This window comes from Anopheles coluzzii, chromosome 2 (genome assembly GCF_943734685.1).
Source record: "Anopheles coluzzii chromosome 2, AcolN3, whole genome shotgun sequence".
Lineage (NCBI taxonomy): Eukaryota > Metazoa > Arthropoda > Insecta > Diptera > Culicidae > Anopheles > Anopheles coluzzii.
This window is the reverse complement of record NC_064670.1, coordinates 31,842,618-31,857,787: the sequence shown is the minus strand read 5'-3', so window position 1 is coordinate 31,857,787 and position 15,170 is coordinate 31,842,618. Positions and strand designations below refer to the sequence as shown.

General features: G+C 44.4%; 1 protein-coding gene across 3 annotated transcripts in view; it reads left to right on the top strand.

Annotated features, from left to right (window-relative positions):
• The first annotated feature begins 97 nt into the window (after positions 1 to 97).
• The window catches only part of LOC120948706 (uncharacterized), a 175,032-nt gene continuing 159,959 nt past the window's right edge, over positions 98 to 15,170 (top strand). Inside the window, exons 1-3 of one of the 3 annotated variants that reach the window (XM_040365342.2) lie at positions 98 to 315; positions 11,479 to 11,579; positions 11,978 to 12,960. In XM_040365342.2, coding sequence (XP_040221276.2) covers positions 12,780 to 12,960 — 181 coding nt within the window. In that variant the 5' untranslated portion in view covers positions 98 to 315; positions 11,479 to 11,579; positions 11,978 to 12,779. Of the gene's footprint in view, positions 316 to 821; positions 1,313 to 11,478; positions 11,580 to 11,977; positions 12,961 to 15,170 lie in introns of those variants that run through there. The other 2 variants (XM_049610961.1, XM_040365341.2) reach the window with 2 other exon arrangements.

The following is a 15,170-nucleotide window of genomic DNA, read 5'->3' as shown; positions in this document are numbered from 1 at the left end:
ATGTGTATGTATGGGGGATGAAACGGGTTTTCTAACGAGGGGGGGAGGGTGCGAGTTTCTGTTCGGTTTTTCGAAAGTGTTTGCCACTCCGGCACGAACCGCGAGCGATGGGAGATTTTGTTTTAGTAGTAGTTGAAACGTAGATTCGAAAGGACGTGTCCGGGTTTGCACGACGGACAGACGGGTCTCGCACTGTTGTCGTCGTCGTGGTCGTGGTCGCCGTCGTCTTCGGTGTGCAGAACACCGTTTGCTCTCTTCTTGTGTTTGTGTGTGTGTGTGTGTGTGGTGCACTGGAAAAGACACCATATTGTGCAGGTTTGTTTTCCAACCTTTGTTTACACTTCATCGTCGGAAAATAGTGCAATTGTTACTTGATGTCTAGTGGCGTGTTTCGATTGTGTCTGTCCCCATCATCTCCACCCCCCATTGAAACCCCGTCGTCATCCCCGTTACTCGGAAAAAGGGTGTGTGTGTGTGTGTGCGTGTTTGTGTGTAAAGCAGAAACCGTGGGCAGGGGTGCGGACGCATTCGCAGAGTTCGCTGCTTTCATCTCGGAATTTGCAGAGGCAAGAGAGCGCAGTTGTTAGACAAGCTTTCGTGCGTTCTCTTCTCTGTTCGAAATGTGCGCGTGTGTGTGTGAGTGAGTGTGTTTTGGTGGAGCCTACTACCACTACAACAACGCCGTAGCAGCAGCAGCAGCAGGCCGTGTTCGACATACCAAAACAAGCCCCCTCTTCGCATGCTCCTTGCACAAGTAGCAAAGCGGCCGAAGGGTGAACCGGGTGCGGCGAGTTTACGTTCTATGCTGGCGGGGGGGGGGGGGGGGGGGCAAACAAAAAGAAAAGAAAAAGAAAAAGGAAAACAAAATCGTAGCGAAAAGCTACCGACAAACCAGCTGGGCGGCATTGCGCTTGGCCTACGAAACGCAGCGTCGTGTTGGGTGACTGTGCCGGAAAAACAAAATCCCCGCCCCCTTCCCGGGTGCGTTGTGTGGGAACGGCCACTTTTCGCGGCCAGGTGTGTGTGTGTATGTTTGGCGTCGGGAAACCCGGCTTTTGGCAGTGACGCAATTTTTGGCCTGTCCAATCGTTGTTGGCAGGCACTCCGCGTGTGAAGTGTTTGCGTGCCCTTCGCTCGTGGTTGCCGAGATCAATCTTCCGTTGTTTTGTGCCATTTTCCGAATATTTGTGTGTGTGTGTTTGAGTGTATTTGTCAGAGGGATTGTGGCGCTGTGTGACCGTAGAAACATAAAAAAAATCGTGCCGAAAAGAATTGTGCAGCGCCTGCAAGTGCATTCGAGTGTGGCAAAAAGGTAAATTTTATTGTGGCTATTTTCAATTCAGTTATTTTACGGTGAAATTGGTGGCACCCCAACAAGGGGTGGTTTTCTTTTACTCCAAACAAAACAGCACAACAAGCCTTCGGAAGGGCAATCGCTTTTGATACACTAAAATAACATTGAGCGAGTAGTTGTGTGTATCTGACTGTGTGTGAGTGTATGTTTTCCATCTTCCATCATCACCATCTTCTACCATATCTGCCTTGGTTACTTGGACTATCTCACACCCATATGACAACGCTGTGCACGAGGAGTGCGGGAGCAAAGGGGTGGAAGTGGAGGAAAGCGAAGCGAAGATGGATCAGCTTCTTCAGCCCCAAACACAGCCTACCTTTTGCTGTACGCTCTGCAGCATGTGCCACCCAGTAGCCGAAAAGGAAATGGTGTGCCTCGTTTTCAGTAGCCGTGTGTGTGCTTACACTTTCGAACATCTGGTGGTCGTACGTTGCGTGTGTGTGTGTTGTTTTTATTTTTGCACTACAAAGCTGTCGGAAAAGCGTGAAACACGCCGTAAAACAAACGCGATTTTGCTCGAAACTGAAGGAAGGAAAGTAATGCCACGAGTAGAGGAGCCAGGCCGGATTGCTGAGGCACTAAAGCTTCTTTGCGCAGATTACAACCTGTGCTCGGTGTGTATGTTTGGTTGCTGTTATTGTTGTGTTTCTTTGGGACCAAGGAGGAGGAGGGGGAGGTAAATGCTGCTGTTCTTCCGCACGTGATGTTGCAAAGGTTAGAATTCGGCCAGCTGCCGGATGTGATTTGGTGCGTTTCGGAAGGTTTATAGTCTCGCACCAAAATGTTTGTTTTGCAAGAGGCTTATCAGGCTTATCACATACACACCAACCGAATAATAAAAAAAAAGATTTAAAATAAAAACAAGCTTGTTAGTAAGAAGTTTAACGGATGAGCCCGGATCTTCTGTGCAAAATTCAATCAATCTTAATAAGGAAAGCAGGAAGCATGTTGGTTTTGTTTTTGTAATGTTGTTGTTGTTGTTGTTGAAAAATATGGTAAATAATATTATCGGGGAAAATACAACGGGCAGCGGTGGTAAGAAAGTTGTTTATTATTATTCCTAATTCGCTTGATTTGTGTGCGCGTTGTTTTGATTGACACCGAGCGTAATAGGAAAGGCCGAAAAAAGACCAAAAATGTTTTACAAAAAAAAAAAAAAAAAAAAAAGACGCTCAATAGCAAAACTGTAAACAGTCTAATTCACTGGACGAACGGAGGGCACTCCCTACCCCCACGCAAATTCCCCAAACGCAGCGTGACATTTTTCTTCGCGAAACAAAAGTTTAGCCATCCCACCGCCGGCTTTTGGTTCATTTTGACTCCCATCATCCTCCCCCTCAAACCCACCCCCCCACCCCTCCCTATTGTGCTCGGTGCCCTGCTGTAGGCCAGTACAATACTCCAGTAACAATACAAAAAAAAGACATACAAGCCCCAAAATCCTAGGCCCACTGGACCGGCTGGGCTGGGGGCCTCTCTGTATCATCGGTGCCTTTTCATAGATAAGTTGCCGCCCGGGTGGTAAGAAGTTTATGGAAATTTTACTTCCCTCCCCTTCTTTGAACCGTGTTTGCTCCATTGGGCAAGCGGCAGTCGTCTCCGTACGAAGCGCTGTCAAATATGTATAAAAAAAGAAAACAAAAAAAGAAAGAAAAGAATGACCCCGGCACGCCGGACACCATTATGACGAAGGATTTTGATTGGACTGTGCGAGCCCGTGAGGGGCCCATCCCAGCTGCTTTCGTACTGTCCCTTACTTTGGCGAGACGGCGAAAGCCCCCGACAACAGCAACCAAAGCCTGCAACAACAGCACCGCAACAACGGCCGCCAACCTTGGGCACCAGCCAGAGGGGGAGGGACTGGCGATGGGGGATTTGAAAATGTGTCAGAAACTCGGACAGGAAAATCCCACCAGGCGCGTGTGGGCGGCGAATGTCCCACGTGTTTGCGCCCAATTGTGCAGCCCAGCCATTTTCCCTCGAGTGCGGACAAATGGTGGATACTTTTATTAAATTTATTCACATCAACCATGTCCTGCTTTTTCGCTTGTTTGTTTGTTTTTTTTTCCTTCTTTCGTTTCGTCCCCACCAATGTCTTGGCGGAAAACGAAGATGGATCGGGGGGGTGGGTTGGGTGGTTGGTAGGAAATTGTATTACCCTGGATGCAGTTTGGCGCCTCAAGTCCGATGGTCCGCAGATACCGGATCGGTTGATTTTGTACGCGAGCGCGCGCGAGAAAGAAAATTGACGTTTATTACATTTTTCTCATTGCTGTTGGTTGCAAGGAAATGGAATCAAATTAAAAAAAAAACACACACACAAGTGTGTTTATTGCTGATTGCAAGTTGAGCGCGTTGAATTTGTGAAATGCGCTTTTTTAAAAAAAAGGGAACAGCAAGTGACAGCATGTACTGGTCTACTGTTGCCAAATTGTGCTTAGAACAGATCTCATTTACGGTTCGGATATTGTACTAAATAAGGTAAACTTTATCTACAGTAGCTGCACTTGCTTCTAGAGTCCTGGAGCCACATTCTCGCTGATGGATCTAGTCTACTTTTCATCGTGCGCACAGAGGAATGACAAAGAGCGCCACAATGTTTCAGATAAAGTGATAAATCCGATAATTTTTGCACGAATTTGAAGAAGGTAATCGTCAATGACCTAACAACATGCTGATGATAGGATCAAGCTCCGCAATGGCTGGAAGCTTCAAGAATGCAGCCTCAATCAAGCTATCGATAGTCAAACCCATGAGTGGTATCGGAAGACCTAGATGGACTACAGTTGTTGTTTGAGTCAAATACAAAGGAAAAGAAGCGTCGATATGGTGTAAAGTAGTTAAAGTATACCTTAATAAAAGATTGAATAAACGACATTTAGAAAATTACAGCAAAAATCATTAGCTCAGTATCAGCTCAAGCATAACAAACATGTTTTCTGGAGCTATTTACTCCAAGACATGAAATATCCTCACCCCAAAATTGAATCCGGTGAATGCCGATTCCTGATGTTCATTTGCCATTGAAACAGGAAATCCGATACTTTTAATGTTTACTAAAAATGCGTTGAACTAACAGGTGGGCTGATAATTGTTTGGCCTATGATAGTAAATCACATTTTTTGTAGTTTTCTTTTTTTTATTCAACATACAGTACAAAGAGTATAGCGGTCTTTTAATTTTTCGATACCATTTTTATAGTAATATTTGTCCTTTGCCTCAAAAAAGGCCTCAGTTTTGGCAATCACTTCTTCATCCGACGAAAATTTCTTCTCAGCGAGCATCCTTTTGAGGTCTGAGAACAAGAAAAAGTCGCTGGGGGCCAGATCTGGGGAATACGGGGGGTGGGGAAGCAATTCATAGCCTAATTCTTGAATTTTCACCTTGTTTTCACTGATTTGTGGCACGGTGCGTTTTCTTGATGAAACATTTTTTTTCTTCAAATGTGGCCGTTTTGTAGCGAATTCGTCCTTCAAACGCTCCAACAACTTGATGTAGTATTCGCTGTTAATGGTCAAGGTTCATCGCGACCAGTCCACTCGGACGATTGTCTATTGGTCTTTGGAGTGTAGTGGTGAAGCCATGTCTCATCCATGGTATCATACCGACGCAAAAACTGGGAATTATCACGCTCAAACAGCTCCAAACACTGCTGCGAATCATCAGCTCGTTGTTATTTTTGGTCAAATGTTAGCTAGCGCGGCACCCATTTTGCACAGAGCTTTCTCATATCCAAATACTCGTGAACGATATATCCAACATGTTCCTTGGATATCTTTAGGGTGTCAGCTATCTCGGTCAACTTCACATTACGGCTACTTTTAATAATTTTGTGGATTTTTTTTTTAATGTTTTCGTCTGTAACCACCTCTTTTGGGCGTGTTCTCCACTGTGTTCACCGTCCTCAGTGCTCATTCCTCTCCGTTTAAATTTAACATACCAATATTTTATTGTTTGTTTTTGGTGGAGCAGTATCCGAAAACTCATCATCAAGCCAATTTTTGGATACAACTGTATTTCTTCCCTTCAAAAAGCAATACTTTATCATCACGCGAAATTCCTTCTTTTCCATGATTTATTGAAACACAAAACTTGCGTCACACAAAATGCTCTAGCTCACTAGGTTATTGTCCGAATGCTGTCAAATTTTGACAGAACTCGTTTTAAGGTTGGTACAAAATAATAATAAAAAAAATGGATTTAAATTTATCAGCGCCATCTATAAGTCCTAACATTTATCAGGCTAGGCTTCGTTTTACAGTAAACATGTCAATACTGGTGGTAGTAATTTACCAACATACTTTCCATATGATAGATAAGAAGAGATTCAGTTATCTGGCGTACTCTGAATTGTCTTTCCAACCAACACCAACTGTAGTAGTGTATTTGTTTCTGTATTCGTACCAAGTTGTGAAAGGTAGAGCCTAGGCCAATCCTCGATCGAAGCGCTTCGGTGCGCTGGCAGCGACGCTACTTTAGAACATGAATATTTCGGGAAACAGCCGCAGCAAGATTATTGGCTGCATCGTTGGGTCTTTATCAAATCAGTTATTTAAACACAACATTACAAAGTGGTCGAAAAATACAATAATTTGATAAAAGTTTTAGCCTCATTCCGGATGGTTTGGGTATTTCGCGAGAAATGTTTTATTGACACTCTAAATGGTAACCAAATAATGAAATGGATGGTTGTTCATTTAAATTAATTTATGTTATTGCAGTGCGGTTTGGAGTGAGTTGTTATTATTTTTAAATATATATTTTTTCATATTGTGATAATATACATGCTCTTTTAGTGATTAAGGCAATACAATCAATTGTAACAGTTTGTTCTGTAAATATTCAAATTTCATACATATTTGGTTTATTACGGATGACTCCATAATATGAGAACAATGAGCAAAGAAGCCGTACTACTCATACCAGCGTTAATTTGCTATGTTGAGTATGTTGAAACATTGTAATGTTTGTTCTCTTAATACTGAACTAATAATTTAAAAAATATCTATTCGACCACATCTTACATAACTATGTGATGCATTTACGCTAGCTTCAAGCGCAAATATCACAAATGAGACGAATCGACATTGAACACTTTCACAGAATAGCACTGAAAAAAAAGAATTATGAAAAAGGGCCTTTTTGAAAGCCCCAACTAGCATGAATAAATCATTTCGCCCACTGGTTTGTTTACCGATTTGCAATCTTTGCCGAACCATTCTGATTAAATTTCCACCTCCCAATGTAATTACCACTCTGTTTACAACTGCAGGGTCGGCTGACCGAAAACATTGAACTAACGTTCTGGAGCAAACAGATTAGCATCAGCTTTTTTACTATTTATCTTGCTCGACTAGTTACGATAACTACACCATTCATCGAATGAGCATTCTGCCATTTTATCAAGCAGCCAGCCACCAATCGAACAGGAAACGCTCGTACGGCCAGCAGCAACTGGCACAGCATCTTTCGCCACAAGAATGTTTAGTGGCAAAAAATCGATAAAAAAACTGCCAATCGATTCAACGATGAGGACAGCGAAGAAACGAAAATTTCATCCACACTCCCAGCTGTGTGTGCGCACAACACAAACCACCACTGTGTCTTCACGCTAGTCTCCCTCTTTATCACTCTATCACTGCTCGCGGTGAGTTGACCCTCGGGTTTTGTCGCTGGTGGCGACCCCACCATTTCCTAGGTTTTCCGTTTCGACTTCCATTTTCTTATTTTCGTCCTATTTTTCCGGCGAGGGAACTAGATTCTGCGCCACCACAGCCACACCTACCCTCCCCCCGGACGGGTTTTGATAATGCCACGGCAGAGCGAAATTTAATATCTCCCAAACGACAGCACAGTACCGTGCCTTTCCTTTTTGTTGGTTATCTTTTCTTTAAATTTTGCTAACATTTTCACGCGATGTGTGGCGTACTCAAATTCCCATCGCTTTGCCGTGCTCTCTGTCTTTCGATTTTTAAGCACGTTCTTCGCTAACGGAACGGGAAAACGCCTTGGCACCTTTCTCTAAAGGACATCAGCGGTTTCCTCCTCCTTAGCCCCTTTTTTTCGCACTTGACTTTGGCACGAGCAAACCTCTGCTCCCAACCCAACCGACGACCTGCTGCCGATCGCAACGCGCACAGAGAGTGGCTATTAAATGCGTACGCCGGCGAACCCTTGCAAACCGTAATAAGCAGCATTTTCACCACAAACCCCCCTTGCACACACAGACACACACACACACGTGCCAATGTGTGCACAGCATGCATTTAGTTCGATACAGTCTCGGGATGTATGGTGAAGGACAGAAAAAGCAGCAAATAGAAGGGGCCAAAACAGCAGGAGTGTCATGGAAAAGGAAGGTGTTTTTTTGCGGTGCTCCGTACCGTGCCGAGTGCGTTCGTTCTGTGCTGCCTGCTTCTTCCCTGCGCGAGGGTATGAAAATGGTTTGGTCGATTTTTCCTGCACGTGCCCCCCCCCCCTCCCCCTACTTTTGCTCAAGACACAGCACACCACATCCCGTCCCGTAGCCGCCGTGAGCGAGCCGAGCCTGTGTAGACAAAGAGCGACTTTTGAATAAATGTTTCCGCTTTCTTTTCACGCGTCAAGTGCGCAGAAGAAAGAAGGCAAAACTATGGGGGAAAAGGTAACGAACAGGACGAGGGTTGGAAGAATGAAACAAGCGCAAGAATTGGTGATAAAAACACATACACACACACGCATCGCGTCGGATAGGGTGTGAGGCACAGGAAATGGGAAAATCTGTAACATATGGTAGAAAAGACTTCCGTTCGCCCTGCGCGCCAAGGTGTGCGTGCTGTTCGTTTGATAGTAATAAAATGCTGAACTTGAAAATAGTATCAAATGGCACTGCCCCATACCCGTCTCCACCCACCCAGGAAGGATAATTTTAACAAGGAAATCAGCATCTAACGCAACCAGGGAGGGAAAAGCGACATATATCGGCCCAGCAGAACAGCGACCTATAAAAACGCAAACCGAACGCGCATTTTCCCCCTCCGTTCCGTCCACCGAGGGTTTGCGGTTGCGGTGCTCTGTTGTGCTGTGGGTTTGGGCTAGCAAAATGGAGGGGGAACGCTGTAGTACTTTGGCGTTGTTCACGATAATACCTCCTCGTCCCCTTGGAGTAGCGGGGAGTAAAACAAACAACGAACCCTTCGATGTGCGTGGTGGTGGTGCTGCTACGGGACGCCGTGCAGGAAATGTATCCTGTGTCCTGCGTACCCGTACCTTCCGAGAATTTCGGCTCAACACCAGCTGGTTTGAAAAGCGAAACCAGCGGAAGAGTTCAACGATCTCGCACGGGGATGTTGAAAATCGAAACCAGTGCCAGTCAATATATCACCTCATTCACCTCATGCTCAAAAACCTTGGGCCAAAACATTGATCCTTGAGCGTGGCAGCGTACGGGCGGGCACGGATTGACTAACTCGAATTAGAGGAAATTATGTGCCGGTGTCGGTGGTAAGGAGCCACAGGACTGTAACAGCAGCACGCCAGCGTGCTTTTAACAGCGAATGGATTAAAGGACGTCACTCGGCTCGGGTGCGTACTCCAACATCAAAGGGTTCGTACGTTCGAACGAAAACCGGCGGTCGGGCGGTGGTGGCTGTGTTCCACTCATCATTCCGTTACGTTTGCAAAACTGTGTGAATTTTCAAATCCACAGCTCCCCCAGCATTCCTATCGACTGTCCATCCACAGTTGGAGCGCTGCAGAGCGACGCCAGGCGAGCGTGCTCCTTTGAAAGAGGATCGATTTCCTGCCCCAAAGGATTCTATTATATATATATATGTGTGTGTGTTTGTGTGTGTGCTTGTGCCTTATCGGAACTCGAAATAGCAGAAGGGCATCGCAGCGGGACAGATGATGTATCCGCTACACACAACCTTTTGCAGTGGATTTAATCCGTAGAAAGTGGGGGATACCCGGAGAGCATCATCTCTCGTTACCTCGTCCGGGCCCGGGAAGATGCTTTACTTAATTAAGTGATAACATCGGACGGGTAGTAATGTGATAGGGCTGTTTGGATGCTGTGCGATGCTTTTCGAACGTTGGGTTTTGCGTCTGGAATTGCGTATTTATTAGTGCAAGCGTAACATTTCGGAAACACGAGCACGTATGAACAAAGAGGTTTGATGAAACGTTTGATGTGTGCATTCTTCAAACCGGATTTGGGGGTAAATGTTACAGTAAAACTTGGATTACCGGTGTGTTTCATAGAAGTGTACAACTGACGCAAAGTATCTATAAAAAGGGGGAAAAACTGCAAAATCTAATTTCAAAGAAAAAATTCTACATTCTTGAAATATGCACAAGGTTTCGGGCAATCATTTTGCTCAAATCTATCTCAGGGAGTCTTTTATTGGCCATCAATAATAAAGATTCATCAGAACCATGCACTATCGCGAACAAAACAGCTCCATTGAACAGCGCTTTACTTTTACCAAGTCAGTTTCGAATGTAAACGTTGTTATTCACCGCGTGCTAGATGTCAATCCACATCAATCTGATATTTCATTTCCATCACAATAAGTTTTAATTCCTTCAGGTAACGGTCAGAACCTCGCCGCATGCGATTTTGCCGCATGCGGCAAGAAAAGAGTTTTCTCAATTTTCTAGCTTTTAGTTTAGTTTAGTTTAGTTTAGTTTATTAATCGATGAAGCCCTCATACTATGAAGCCCTCTCGAGTATTATTATTATATTAGTATTATTAGTATTATATGAGTATTATTTTCAAGGTATTATTATGATATTTTGTTGTTTCTTTATAAAGATAATCATTATATGATATGATTTTAGACATTTGACATCTGAAATAAAATCGCATATATCAAATATCAAATGATTTTGATTTTGCCGCATCGCCGCATGCGGCTGATTCGCAAGTGGTGTCATTAACGTCAAATCCCATGCAAAAGCTTGCTCCAAAATCGCATGCGGCGAGGTTCTAATCGCTGCCTCAGCAATATTTTCAACACGACTCCAGCTGGATTGATTTTGACAGTTCTTTGTGATGTGTTGAAAATCTTGTGTTAAAACTGAAATTTTATTATGAAGCAAATAAACCATTTGACAGCTGTTGAAAAGCATCTTGGATGTGGTGAATAATTATGTGCACGTTCAAAAGTGACTTGGGAAACACTGTAAACATATTGAGAGTCTGTCCATCTCTCCCAAATAAGGCAGTAATCCATTCAAAGATTGTGTTTAGTCAATTGTGTTTGATTTACATGTATCAATTTCAAAGCTAGAAACGATTAATGCCTCATTTCGTATCAAGAAAGTTATCAGGTGTTTACAACTGTTTCGTGGCCGTGGACTGCTGAATAATAAATGTCCTACAAAAGTCCGAACGAACTAGAAAACGTTTGTGCCCATCACAACTTTTAGACGACGCTCAACACGACTTTGGCCGCGCCAGTGACATATGTATGACGTGTTCATCTCACCCGCGCAGCTGCAAGCTCGCCGATTTTAAAGCATGTAAAGTTAATTAAATCATCCACCTATTGCCTGACCGTTCCCGACGCGGTAGGTAATAGACGAACTGTCACTGGAAAAGAATTTCCAGTTGTACCATGTACGCGGAGAGAAAAGTAATTAATAAAATTAAACCGTAAAATGCGCACATTTGTGTGTTGGTCGTTGTTTGTGTGTGCATGTCTGTCTGTGCTGTGGTGTAGTGCTGTATAAAAATTCTTACACACACACACGTACGACCGCCCGACAACATACCGGGCACTGACCGTAAAATAATTCAAATTTGCACCCCCCCCCCCCCCCCCCCCCATGTTCCATCCCCTAGTCGCGCGGGCTCCACAGTCCCAACTATGTACGTTTGTGGCAAGTGAATGAACCTCCCAAGCGTGGATGAAAGCAAGATGAAAACGCAAGTTCAAAGCAGGCATGCAGGGGCTGGAAAACATACATCAATTTTGAACAAAAACAAAAAAAAAAACCCAACCCCGGTACAAAGTTTTCATCCTCTCCTTTCCTAGAGCTAGAGCTCGGGGAACGGTGCGCCGAGCCCCCTGTGCGCAAGGAGGCAGCAACGTACTAATAATAATTAATATTTATTTGTTCTTCTGCTCGTTTCTTTCAGATCCATCCGCTCCGCTCCCGGTTATAAGGGTAGCAGCAGGGTAGTGGCATATAAGTGGCTCGCCGGGTTGTGGCACGATTTGCCTTTCCGGCGAACGCGAGGTACGGAACTAACCTGCGCCGCCCCCTTTCCTTTTGCGGCGCAGACGCCTTTGCTTTCCACGTTTGCCAAGAATCTTTCGACGCTGTGCACGTTGGCGAAAGCCTGGGTCGTTGGAACGGAACCAACCAGCACCGCCGGTTGTTCCATGAACCGAATGTCCGGCCGGCGGATGATTCCCGGGTGCCACCAGAACTCTCGCGTGTATGGCGTGTTAAGCGAAGTGTTTAAAGCGAAAGAGGAAAAAAATTGCACAAATTCTCTCATATCTCTATGTGCTATTGTATATGTGTGTGTGTGTGTTGTATGTGGTTTATGTATTAGTAGAAAGGAGTATGTATGAGCATTGTAGTTTTATTTCGATTTTGTTTTCTTTCTTTTCTATCGGAAAATTATTCAGCGTTTCAGTAAAACAGGGTGGTTTAGCTAGTTAGCAACGAATGGTGTGTGTGTGTGTGAGAGAGAGTGTTGTGCTAGTGTGGCTGTGTATATTTACATCAAGTTCATAGAATTTGTGAATCCTGTTCGATACACGAATACAGTGAGTTGTTTCAGCGAGCGGCGCAATCGGAGCCGTTGAGCGCGCTGAGTGAGTGAGTTGCGCGAGCGGCAAGCGATGAGCGTTCGATGCCGGTGAAAAAGCCGCCAAGCCTAGTGAGATTGTAGTGCAAAGCGTACCAGAAAAGAGCGCCTGAGTTAGTGTGTGCGCGTGTGTGTGTGCTGCAAGAGTGGCTGCCAACGGATGGCAAGTGTGATGGTGATGGCCATCGCGAAAGCATCTCTAGCCGCGGCAAGATGAAGCATTCGGCCGTGATCGTTTCGCACATTCGACCGGTGGCGCCGTAATGGTCGCTAGTGAAGTGTGAAATAGTGCTAAAATTGTGGTGTATTAGTAATACGTGGCACCCGTAGCGATTAGTAGTAGTAGCAGCAGCAGCAGCAGCAGCAGCAGCAACAGCAGTTTGGCACTACCTACCTCTTCCATTGCCGCGTGTCCCCAAACCACTACCTACCAACGTGTCCGCAAACCGATCCCGTCAGCCGTTGCATTCTTTCCTCCCAACTTCAACCTCCTCTCCACTCACCTCACTCTTCCCCCTCTCCCATCCCCTTCGTAACATACAGCCGTGCATAGGTCATGGTTATCCGATGTGCATTCAATTAAAATTTAAATGAGCATTTGGTGATGTCATTACGTTCGGATGATAATGAACAGGATTATATTCGGGGTGTTTCTCATCCTCACCTGCCGGCCCCCGTCCGCACCAAGGGCCCCGCTAGCGGACCACCAGCAACAGCGGCCAGCGTCCGGCTACGGCACAGCAGCACCGGGAGGAGCGGGTGGCGGCATCGTCGCCGTCCAGGCGACTCCACTTGCACAAGGTTAGTAGACACGGAACGGAACACTCGTTTGGACTCGGCCGCGTACTGGCCGCGTGTCGGAACGGAGCTGCGCGTTAAATCACTAGCCAAATTGATTCATTTCATTTGTTCAGAACATTCGGACGCTTCGGAGGGTTGCGCTTAGTTTTGGTGGGTGGTTGGGTTTTAATTTCAGCGTGCGTGGGAAGAAATAATATTAGAAGTGATGCGAGCCATTATTGCACCCGTTTGTTCGGATAAATTGGCGTGTGGGAAGTCGCACGAATCCCGTCGATTAGAGGCGGACTAGTGTTACGGCAGACATTCTTTGGGTGGGGGAGATGGAAGCGCTGGGTAAAGAGGAGATAGTTAGCAACACAAAACGAAGCATGTTACAGTACATGTCAGTGAACCTATTGATCCTTTAATTTCGGTTGAAATTTGGTTTTTGAAGTTGATTGAACAAATACAAGGAACATTCGGAGTTCGTGTGATGGTTATATAGTTGAGTTGGAACTGAGACACACATACACACACTTGTTGGGTTTGTTATTTATCTTGTGTTGATCTGCTTTGCCCTCATGGGTTGAAGCACTAATGTACTTTGGTTATTGTTGAATGGCAGGTCAACCATAACCCATATCATCCCTCGGTCGGTTCATTAATGATTTTAATCTTTAAAGGAATAAAACACATACACTTTCCTTCACGAATTTTATCTCACGTACAATTATTATTTTAACTGGTTCCGAAAACCATACCGGCCTTGGATCCTGCTTATAACGCTTATCGGCTCTACAACTGATTCCGAACTCATATTAGTCCTAGATCTGGTCCTGAACACATACCAGTCCTATAACTGTGCCCAAATTCATACCGGTCCTGAACAAAAATTCATCCAGGAACTGATTCCGAACCCTTAGCGGCCCCGGTACTGTCCACAATTCCGTTCCGGCTTTTAACTGAGACCAAATCCAAGAGCGAACCTAGAACTGATTCCCAACCTAAATCCTAAACTCACTCCGATTGTAAATAATGTAAGACAATAAATTTAAGTTTTAACAAATCAATTCCAGCTACAAAATTATTCCTGATAACAAAATACAATAAGAAATTTAAAAAAAAAACAACACAAAATAATGTAACAAAATTACAAAAGATGGATTGTAATGGTTGAAATGAGAAGGTACTATTACCTATAGCAGAGGGAGCAGTTTTGCTAGAAATTTGAAGCATAAAGTAAAAAACCTGTAAGTGTTAGCGCATTCATATGTTAATTTTTATTATTTATTTTATATGTTATTTTTTAAGAATAATCCAAAGAATTCAAGCTTGCAAGGTGGAACTGTCATTTGTGAATAAGCTAGAATGCTACAAAACACGCAGGAATGAAGGAATAAGCATGGATATGCTTGCATTTTTACGAGTGCTCTTCAAATCCTGCTTCAAATTATTGCAACTTCCAATGCTGTATTGATGTATTGTATGCAATGATGTATTCATTAACTCCACCGTTCCAATGAGTGCATCATTGTGAAAAGCATACTCATATAATCATAACTGATACAATCCTCCATCGGGATGGGTATGGATGCTGTGGCGTGCTGGCGCATTATTCGATGCGTTCGTCAGGTTCGTTGAATTAGTTGCCACGGAATTGGCACTAATGTTGCATCCCCTCGGAGAATATCAACCCGATACCGATGAGAACATACACCAATGCTGGCACAAAGACGCGTGAAGGTGTGACATTCATTTGTATCTATATCCTCCCATTCGCTTTGCTTGACTGCACAACTCAACCAAGCGTTGCCTTTTTGCATCGTATTGTCGGAGGAAAAAGCGCAAGCGCTAGTTGTTAATATGGAATCCGAAACGATTGCACTTGATCGCACATTGACTGACAAAACATTAGGTCACCAGGGAGAGAGAAAGAGAGGTATTAAAGCGGAAGAAAACGATTGAAAGCAAATGTGCCACGGGAAAATTGTAAACAAAAACACACACCTTTGACAATATGGCACTTCTTCTCATTCGCTTTGCATCGATTGCAGGTGGCTTTCAGGTGCATCGGTTGGTAATACTGTTTGCGCTTTCTGTTTGTGTTTACGTGTGCGCACACATCACTTGGAATTAGCAATGTGTTAATTGGTAGGCTTGGATTGGAGATTTATAGAAAAGAAAAAAATGAACAACACTTATAGCGATGCTGACTCGGAACATGCGCGCGG